Source organism: Amblyomma maculatum, chromosome 2, assembly GCF_055883805.1.
Source record: "Amblyomma maculatum isolate TAMU_Amacu chromosome 2, ASM5588380v1, whole genome shotgun sequence".
Classification (NCBI taxonomy): Eukaryota; Metazoa; Arthropoda; class Arachnida; order Ixodida; family Ixodidae; genus Amblyomma; species Amblyomma maculatum.
Window position 1 is genome coordinate 67,481,207 of NC_139345.1, and position 9,417 is coordinate 67,490,623.

Sequence of the window (9,417 nt, forward strand, 5' to 3'; positions counted from 1 at the left end):
CTGAATGGAGTTTATGGGACGTGTATCAAGCATTGTACCGGTACCCGCACGTGCCCTTATTATAACATGCATAAACAGTGTGCATGTGCTGTAGAAATGCATGATGACACCTGCACCTTCATGTTCCCTTCTCGCATTTGCAGCAGACTTCCAGCTAAACCCCGAGCTTGGCCTGACGGGATTCAACTCCCCCGGGCTGATGCATAACTGGTCAACTCAAGGTCCACTGGCCAATGCTGCTGTGCCTTCTGGGGCCATGCAAGCACACTCCAGGCAAGACATTTTTTTTTCTCTCTATCTGTCGGTTGTGTTTTTCGGGGGTCTGTTGGCGTTTGGTGGCAAAGCATGCTTTTACAGTCGTGCCTCGTTAATATGGACACTTTGGTTTCCGTCCAAAACTGTCCATAAAGCGAGTCATCCATAATAACGAGTCATGAATAAAAACAAAAAGGGTTTTATTGAGAAAAGAGAATTGTAATTAACGACTGCTTTTGTACATAACGGCGTGCACTGGACTAAAAATTTCACAGAACACCGGCAATTTTGAGTGCATTATCCTTGTCATTGTTGTCTTCAAAAAATTGTAGTGCAGTCTGAAGTGACTCGCTTACCATGACACCCGTGATGTTGGGCTTTGTGTTGGTCGAACTTTCGAGCACGAACTCCTCACTGGCCGATGAATCAGCGTCTCATTCTCTACTCTACTACCGCCGCTTCCAAAATGGCCTCTTCACTGAGCAAAGTAGCCGCTAAGTAGCTGCTTGAGATTCTCCTGAGGCGAGGAAACAGCTGAGCTGTCGATACTAGTCTCTCGCAGCTTGGATTGACTGAGATGGCTTTTGCCGCTTGTATTCACAGATTTCTTTGCGCCTGCGTTCAGCTCTGTTCTTTTGCGTTTAACTCCCGCCATGCCAAATGCCAGACTCAAGTTGAGGGTTACAGGCTCCTGATGCTGTGCACTTTTTTGCCTTGTTAACCTTTCTGCCTTTCCGTTCTTCTGATTCCTTCTTTTTTTGCCTTGTACTGTTTCTGTAAGGAAGCAAGGGAGGCAAGTTGGCAAGCTGCTATGCAGAGGGCTATCGAACATCCCATCTTCTTGGTGCCGTTTTTGTGTTCCCATAAAACAAACACTGCAAGCTGAAGTACAGTTTAGAACGACTGCTAGCTGACTACGAAGAGCTCAGACCTTGTCAAGGCCGCATCGTTGACTCAAAGCGAAGCCGACATACGGACCGCCTAGTGTGCAACGTTTGACAGTTCGGCAGCGCAACAGGGACGAAAACCAGGAGCATGAGAGGGAAGCGCGTCCAGGAGGGGATGCTCGGTCCCGGTTGCTTGTTCATACGTCGCCTTTCTTTTGTCGCTCTACTTTGTGAGTGTGTCTTAACTCTCACCGAAAAGCGTTAACGGCTTCATGGAACACACTTTGCGCTTTGGGAAAGAAAACTTCAGTTCCCACCGCCACTGTAGGCATTTGTCTTTCTTCCCGTCATTTCTTTCTTACGCTTTTACCGGCCTCTCTGTTCAGGTTCAGCAGAATTTATTGCAACCACACGTTGCGGTTTTCTCGACTGCGGCGGCACTTCCGCTGCAACCAGAAATCTCCTGGTTCCCCCTTTAGGGGTCTTTCTTACGCTGACCCTCAGTTTGCTGTGTACGTTCTTCTCCCCCCGCCCCTTCCCCTTCCCTTAGAACGGCGACACGCCCGCTTTGGTTCTTTTCAACCCCACAGGACACGTTCAGGCATCCCGCCCTATCGGCTGTCGCGTAGGTTCGCAGGCGGCGTGCCCTTCTTTAACTTGCATTCGGACTCCTCCGCTTTTTTTCAAGCACTTTCCATATTAACGAGACAAAAATACATGGGCCCAAGTGGGCTGGGTGCATTCTTCCCCTGTCCATTGTCCGGACAGCGAGTTTCCATATTAACGAGGCATAAATGCATTGAAAAGGTTTCGTCCCCAGAAAAACTGTCCATACTTACGGTCGTCCATATTAACGAGGGTCATATTAACGGGGCACGACTGTATATCGCTAAAAACATTCAAGTCTAGTAAGTTCAGGCTATCAAGGGTCCTGCAGCAAGAAAATAAAAGCTTTTATTGCCAAGTTCAAGTGAAATCTGAAGTTAAAATACCGTAAAAAACGACACATAATGCATTTCTTTTTTTCCTCCGATTTTATCGTGTCAGACTTCCGCCTCATATTTATGCAGATCAGAACAAACAGTTTTCAGCCTACGTTCACAGTTTTGGTCTTGTAATTATTCAGCGCTAACAGCATCAGGCTGTTGGGCCTGCAACAAGAAAAGGCATTAATCTCGCGGTGGCGTCAATCGACTGTCTCGATGGTTTCGGTTACAATACCTTTGCACCAAGCTGACCTTGCGATGTGCAAGCGACCAGAAGTAGAACGACCATACCTCACATATTAAGGAAAGTAATCATAGTTGTTGACAGCACTCTCACTGTGTAACATAGGCAGGAGGAGCCTGCAGCGACTATCACTAGATGGCTAAAATGGGCCTCTCCAGCCAAGCTGGACACATCCTACATTCGGATCATGGACACCTGACTATCATTTTCGATAGCTCTTCAGTCGTGCTTTCGAACATGTTTAGAGGAGCTAAAGAAGAGTTTCTAGGGAAAGATGTTTGTGGCAGAATTCGTTTTTTTTTTTTTTGACGATTCGGTTTGGAGGGCTTAACATCTTAAAACAACTCGGGCTATGCGAGGTATTGTACTGGAGGTCTCCGGTAATTTCGCCCACCTGGGGCTCTTTAGCGCTATTGCATTAAAGCTTACCTTAATATAGTGGCATAAAGGCTTTGTTTTTGCTCATATGCTGCTCTCTTAGCCTTAGGCAATCTACTTAATTTACTTATAATGTAGAAATATGTAGCAACATATTTTCTTCCATTCACAAGTCTAGAATAGCCAATAACCTGTTTGCTAAGAAGCAGTTGTTTGCATGGTGCATAACAGGAAGGCTGTATATTGGTAGGACAAGTGATTTTCCTCTGAAAGGTAAATTTGATCAGAGTGCCATATAGTACTGCATATAGGTCGACTTTGTTTTGTCTAAAGACGGCTGTCTGAAATTAGTGGGTCAATTCTTGCGTGGGGTTCAAAATAGTTCTGGCCAAGCTGCGGCTAGTACATGTCCTATGCTGGTTTCTGTTCCAGGCATGTTGCTTGGAGCTCAGTGGTGTGCGAAAAATGGTGTGCGAAAAATTAAGATAGTCGAAAATTTCACATCATTTAACTAAGCTTCGAATTCTGCACCATTTACCTGGCTCACTCACGCTCGCTTGCCATCTCTTTCCCTGATGAGTAGTAGACATTGTGATAGCAAGCTTCCGGTAACCTCCTGGGTATGCATTGGTGCCGTAATCTGCAACTAAAGGACCATTGTCAGTTTGATTTGCCGCTGGTCATCCGGCTACATACAATCATGGAAAGCAGGACCGGACACCATTTTATCACCTTTTAGGCTGTGTGTGCCGCAGTGCCATCTGCCAGAGGTGTATACAGTGATCCATTTCATTGTTCACTACTTGAGAAGTACTTACCATGATTTCTTTGCAGTAGTGTTGCCTACGACGTCTGGCGCTGGGCAGTGCAATAAGCTCGTGCTATTTGTCCGTGTTTGCAGTGGGAGCCCCAGTGTCCTGGGCAGCCACCTGTCTCTAGGCAATGCCACACCTCCACCCGCCTCGTCTCCGCTGCCCATCCGTATCAAAAGCGAGCCCATTTCTCCGCCACGGGGAGGAGGTGGTGGAGAAGGCTTGCACGGTGGGGGAGGGGCAAATGCTCGTCCACCATCAGGCCACCTGTCACCACCTGGACAGCCACCTTTGACCCCCTCCACATCGTCTTCACCAGATCCAACGGGCGACTATGACGGTGCCAAGCGGCCTCGCCTATCAGCTGATGGTTGGCCAACGTAAGCCAACTGGAGTCAAGCCCCTCTGGCCCCCGCGGGGCGGTTGTTCTGCTCCTCCCCGAGTCTACTTGCGAGTGTGCCGTGTTTTTTCTTCCTCCCTCTCCCGCCGACTGTGGCGTGCAAGCAGGGTCCTCCTGCCGCATATGGGAGAAAAGCTGTGCACGCTGACTCCCTGTGCTTTATATAAATATATATATATATATATATTCTTTTTTTTTTCTTTTGTGCCCCCCCCCCCCCCCCCCCCCCCCCCCCCCAAGGTTTACAGGGAGCCAGGTCACAGCTTCATTTGGTGGCCAGACAACATTGTTTGGGCTTTCCTTCTTTGTCGTCAGTGTCAGTAATGAAGACAGAAAGCATGTACATAAGATGGCGCGGCTGTGCCCGCCGCTCTGGCTTTGTTGATCTGTCGTCGGGCTAATTACTTGGCGGCTCTGCCTGCCAGAGTGAAAGACGCACCTCTAGGATTCTTGGATCCCTTCTTCGTGTTTCTCTATTCTTTTTTTTTTTTCTGCTGCACCCATGGCACTTCTCTTGTTAGTTAGAGCAAAAAAGTGGATGATAAACTTAGTAGACAGGAAAATAAAGCAAGGCGTCAGCAACAATCTTAACACGTGCAAGGCACAGCTACTTGAGCTCCACTCGTGTTCCACTTGTTTTACTCATGGCGCGCCACAGAACAATGGAGCCACGGCGTTTTTGGGAGGAAGTACAAGCTGCCCTTTCGGGCCCGCACTGCTGAGAAAGCATCGCCATGGGATTGAACCAGGGCTGAACAAAAAAAAAACAAACGCAGGGGCCACCTTTTGTTGTGCCCGCTCAGCCGGATCCTCCCCACAGAGCCAAGGGAAGCGCCACTTAGGGCACACACTCAGAGTGAGATAGCTAGCAACTCTAGCGCACGAACCCCTCCCGCAAAGGCAGAAAAAAGTGCAGCCAAAAATGGAGACCATTTGTAGAGAGACGTCGTTTTTGCATACCAAAGTCAGTCTGTTTGAGGGCGACGCTGCACTCAGTTTGTTGTCGAGCATGTTGTTGGCAGTAGGAGGTAGCTCCAGGTTGTTTTTTTCTCTGGAAAAGCGGCGCACTGTACACACAAGAATCGCATGCACGTCCTGCCTGTTGTTTAGATAGAGAGAGCACACGTGATGTGAACAAGACCATATTTTTGGTATCGGCCAGTCAAGCATACAGCATGGCTTCTCCCTGCCCACTTCCTTGCTCCATCTGTTCATGACAGCCGTCTTGTCCTTGTGGTCAAAAGTATCAGAAGGGCGCAGCAAGAGCATGATGTAAATGTGAAACCGAGAGTCCCTTTTTCCTTCACTACTCGTGTGTGTGTGTTCCAGAAAGTGCATGTGTTCTAGTGACCGTAGTGCTGTGTGCCTTTGGACTGGGGAAAAAGGGAAAACTCTAATGGTGAAGCCACAAAGGGGGGAGCGCGAGCATCACCTATGTACCAACCTTGTTTCTGTTGAGGTCTCAGTGTTTACACGCTGACTATAAATATAAATATATATATACATATATATTATACACTCCACGCGTAAGTGCGCGTGTAAAGTATATTTCATACGTGACGCACCAGCTCATGCCTCTATCTTTTTTTTTTTCTTTTTCTGAAGAAGTTGTAATGCGAGTGTTTTGTGCCTGTTCTTCTTCTTCTTTTTTTTTTTTATTCCTCCGCCATTAATGTTGCACTAGAATGTGTACCACCACATCACCCTTTGAAAGGAAAGGGCAAATTGAACCTTTGTGAGATGGAGTCTTCACCACTGCTCTTACCCGCATCCTTTGGCTGATGTGCTCTTTTAGTTTCATGTTGTTTAGCCTTATCAGGGTTTTTATGTCATCTTTCAACAGTTTAGTTCTGTTAAATGCTTGCTCTAAAGTCCTGCAGTTTGCCATGACTTGTTGATAAGAGTAAAAAAGGAATGGATTTTGTCAACTCTGCTGCAATTGTAAAGGTGCATCAGTAGCACACATACACACTGTGCCCTTTCCAGCACCGGCCCCTCACATGCCCTCAACACAGATGTCTTCTTAGGAGAGTTAGCAACAGTTTTTGGAACACAAAGGGAAAAGAAAAAAAAAAATGAAAGAGTACTATGGTGGTGGCTTGCCATCACTCACAGATAAAGCATTTTACCTCTTCCCTCACAGTGAGGAAACCCATTGGCATGGCTGACATGCACCAGCTTGAATGCGTCTCTACATATGGGAAACGCATTTCTTCGTGTCCTTTTTATTTTCGGCCATACACGGACGATGCCTTACCAGAAACTGTACAACCAGATACTGTACAAGGAGGGGCGATCTAGGGAGCCAGAAATACTTGTTGTAGACGTTGTTGAGACAAACTGAGATAATACAAAAAAAAAAAAAAAAAAAAAAAAAAAAAAACACTTGGAAATTATGACACGCTAGTTGTAGGCTAGTTACTCTTGCCACCTATCCCCCTTAACTGTTGCTGCCATCTGCCACTGTTAAGTTATTTAGAGGGCCTTGTGGGAAAAACATGCCTGTGGATGAGGAGGAGTTTGGAGAAGGAAAATCGGGGTGGGAGATGAGGAGGGGGAGGGGGGGTAGGGGAGCCACATCGTTCTTTCAGCTCCTCCTAGTTGCTCTTAGACTTCCAAGCTGATGACGTGCTTTAGCAGCTCGTGCCGTTCACTTCTTATGAAGAAGGCCTGTTTAATTTATTTGTCCTTGGAAGGTAGACTGTTTAGAAGTGCACAGGGTGTTTGGGGAAAAGGCTGGCATGATGTCCCACGCGTCTCATTGTGGGGCTCTCTTGTATCTTTTTTCCCTTTTTTTCCCCATGTATGTGTGTGCATGTGTGAGCGTGCGTATATGTGTGTGCTTGTCAAGGTCTCTGTTGGTTCGCACTTTCTTTCCACCCTGGAGGCAAGTGCAGGGCCTCACATAAAACTAGGTGTGCATTTTTTGCATTTGTATCTAGCAAATGGGTTAATATATTGCAGTGTGTTCTTACCCTTTTCCTCATATGCACCACTTGCCTTTTTTCTTTATTTTTCCCCCTCCATATTGTGATGACAATGACCTACTTTTGTTTCTTCTGTCATGAAGTGTAGCATCATTCATTTCTTGTCATTTTGCTCTCAAGTTCTGGCTGCCTTGTCGTATTTTTTCCTGCTTGTGTAAAGAACGCATCTTCTGTTCTTGCCTTTTTCACAGATAATATATTCATATGTGTGTATAGTAAAAGACAGAAAAAAAAAGAGTATATGAACGTTGCGCATAGTATATATTCATATGTTTAAGCAATTGGGTGTGTATGTGTGTGTGTGTGTGTGCGCACGCCCACAAATTGCTCTATCGTTGAGAGAGAAGCAACACAGCGAGAGAGTTACATATGTGCCATGGAAGTTGGAGGCGTTGACGGTACACACCTTGTTTTGTATTGCAGTATTTGAAATGCCATCCCTTCTTTTGTGTCCCCCCATATTTTTTCATTCAAACCGGTTTTCTTCCCCGAGTTGTCATGCCACCGTGTGCCAAGCTTCAGCTTAGTCCCTGCATGGATATTTTTTTCTTTCTTTTCTCACTACTACACATACATACCCTTATTTTTCTTTTTCCCTCTTTGCCTTCCTTAACTCTGTTTATATATCTTCCGCCTTTGGGTTGCTCTGATTTCATTCAGTCATCAAAACACCTTCGTCCCAAAGGCAGAGAATGATGCTGGTCATCGCATTCCTCATGCCACCTACGTAGCATGGCCAGCCTTATTGATAGTCACGTTAACGGATCAAAAACAACAGGAAAACGATAAATGAGGGAAGTTCAAAGCACGCCTCAGTTGACCTCAGTTGACCTAGAAGCAAAGCTAATCAAAATTCTACAATGTGCAATATATAGTTCTCACTGTCTTTTGGTTTTTGGTCCCACTGCCTTTCAGGCTTTCTGTGCTTTTTTTTCTCCTTTCTTTCTTTTGGTGAAGTCACCGTTTGTGCAATGAATTTGTGCGGCTTGCCACATAACGCCACTACTTACGGGTCTCACTGGCTCACAGAGTCACACAATGCAGAATCACTTATGAACCTGCTCAAGCCTGTCCCTAAGGTTCCATGCGAGGTGACACCTTTATTGAAGTGGGAAAATGGCTTATGCCGTACATATTACTTGGTCTTGCATATCTATGAATAACTGTTTCAGATTAAGCATGCACAGTCAGTGAGTGAAAGACACCTCTGGTCTCGCACTTTTACTGTAAAGTGCATTCTTGTGAACCTTTTCGAGCAAAATGTAGGCCTTGCAGTTGTTGGTTGGTTGCTTGTAATGTTGAGACTAACGGATAGGTTTAGCCTCTGACATGAAGTCATGTTGGTTCATGTTTGCACGTTTTTTCCTGAGAGCTCGACTGGTGATTATCACACTTGCGCTGCCTTTTGGAGTCGTGCAGTAGTCAAAGGAAGAATCAACACCATTCTTGACACCTTGATAGTCAGCATAAAAAATGCATTTAATAGAAAAAGATTGAACTATTTAGAGATTTCCTGAGCAGATAATATATATTTTTTGTTATCCTCTATGTAAATTGTTGTGCCGAAGAAAATATGCTACCTGTGTTGCGCCGAGTTAATTGTTCGACAACTTATTTTCTTTGACTCAAGTTGACTTCATCATTTTCAAGCAACAGCCCCTTATTCCTCGTTAAAAGGGATTGATATTGATGGCTGAAATTTTGTTGGAGAGCATGGTCTGGGACACGAAACATGGTTATAAGCATGGTTAGGTGTGCTTGCACTGACGGCGTCCTTGCTTTTTCTCCAAGACAGACATCTGGTCAGGATAATGAAGTTGCATGGGAGCTGCATTATACAACAGCAATGCGACCTATGTCGTAGCTTTGAACATAGCTGCTGCTTTTCTGGGTGGAACTGAGCAAGAAGCACTTAAGTTGGCATTCATTTGCTGCCTCGCTGTATAGAATGTGCAAAATTTACAGCAACGGCGAGCTGCCTTTCAACTTTCTGTTCACTCGCAGTGCTTAGGTCGTTTTGGCCCGCTATCTTGATATTGTGTTGAGTTCTGTTGACTTTCTATAATGTTAATAATAGCTTTATAGAATGTTAAGTGTGGTTTTAACCCCATGACTATCAAGATGAACTTGCATTGGACTTTTCATCTATTTTGGTTGCATGCCATGGACTGGTCGATAGAGTTGTGTTCTGATACTTGATGGTGGTATTCATTATAATCAACTTCTTCAAACATGGTCTGCATGAAGGTATTTGCAACCATGTGAGCAAGTCGATGAAGCATAAATGAAATGAAGTTTGCTTCATGAAGTGGCACCAAATTTTTAAGCGTGGCTTATGTCTCGCTTCATATTTATGGGAGGAAAGTGAATGAAATTCATGCCAGCCTCTTCCCTTGAAAATGTTCTTTTTTCTCTTCAACACCAGTATTTCCTTTGTGTATGCATGTGTCTCGCCCTTTTATCTCCCC

At 45.4% G+C, this 9,417-nt stretch overlaps 1 protein-coding gene across 8 annotated transcripts in view; it reads left to right on the forward strand.

Moving 5' to 3' along the window:
* The window catches only part of LOC146198881 (myocyte-specific enhancer factor 2-like), a 122,963-nt gene extending 118,229 nt beyond the window's left edge, over positions 1–4,734 (forward strand). For 6 of the 8 annotated variants that reach the window (XM_084594349.1, XM_084594348.1, XM_084594353.1 and 3 more), the window contains 2 exons: positions 144–273; positions 3,652–4,734. In XM_084594349.1, the coding sequence (XP_084450475.1) occupies positions 144–273; positions 3,652–3,946 (425 nt within the window). In that variant the 3' untranslated portion in view covers positions 3,947–4,734. The remainder of the gene's footprint in view (positions 1–143; positions 274–3,651) is intronic. The other 2 variants (XM_084594351.1, XM_084594355.1) reach the window with 1 other exon arrangement.
* The last annotated feature ends 4,683 nt before the right edge of the window (positions 4,735–9,417 follow it).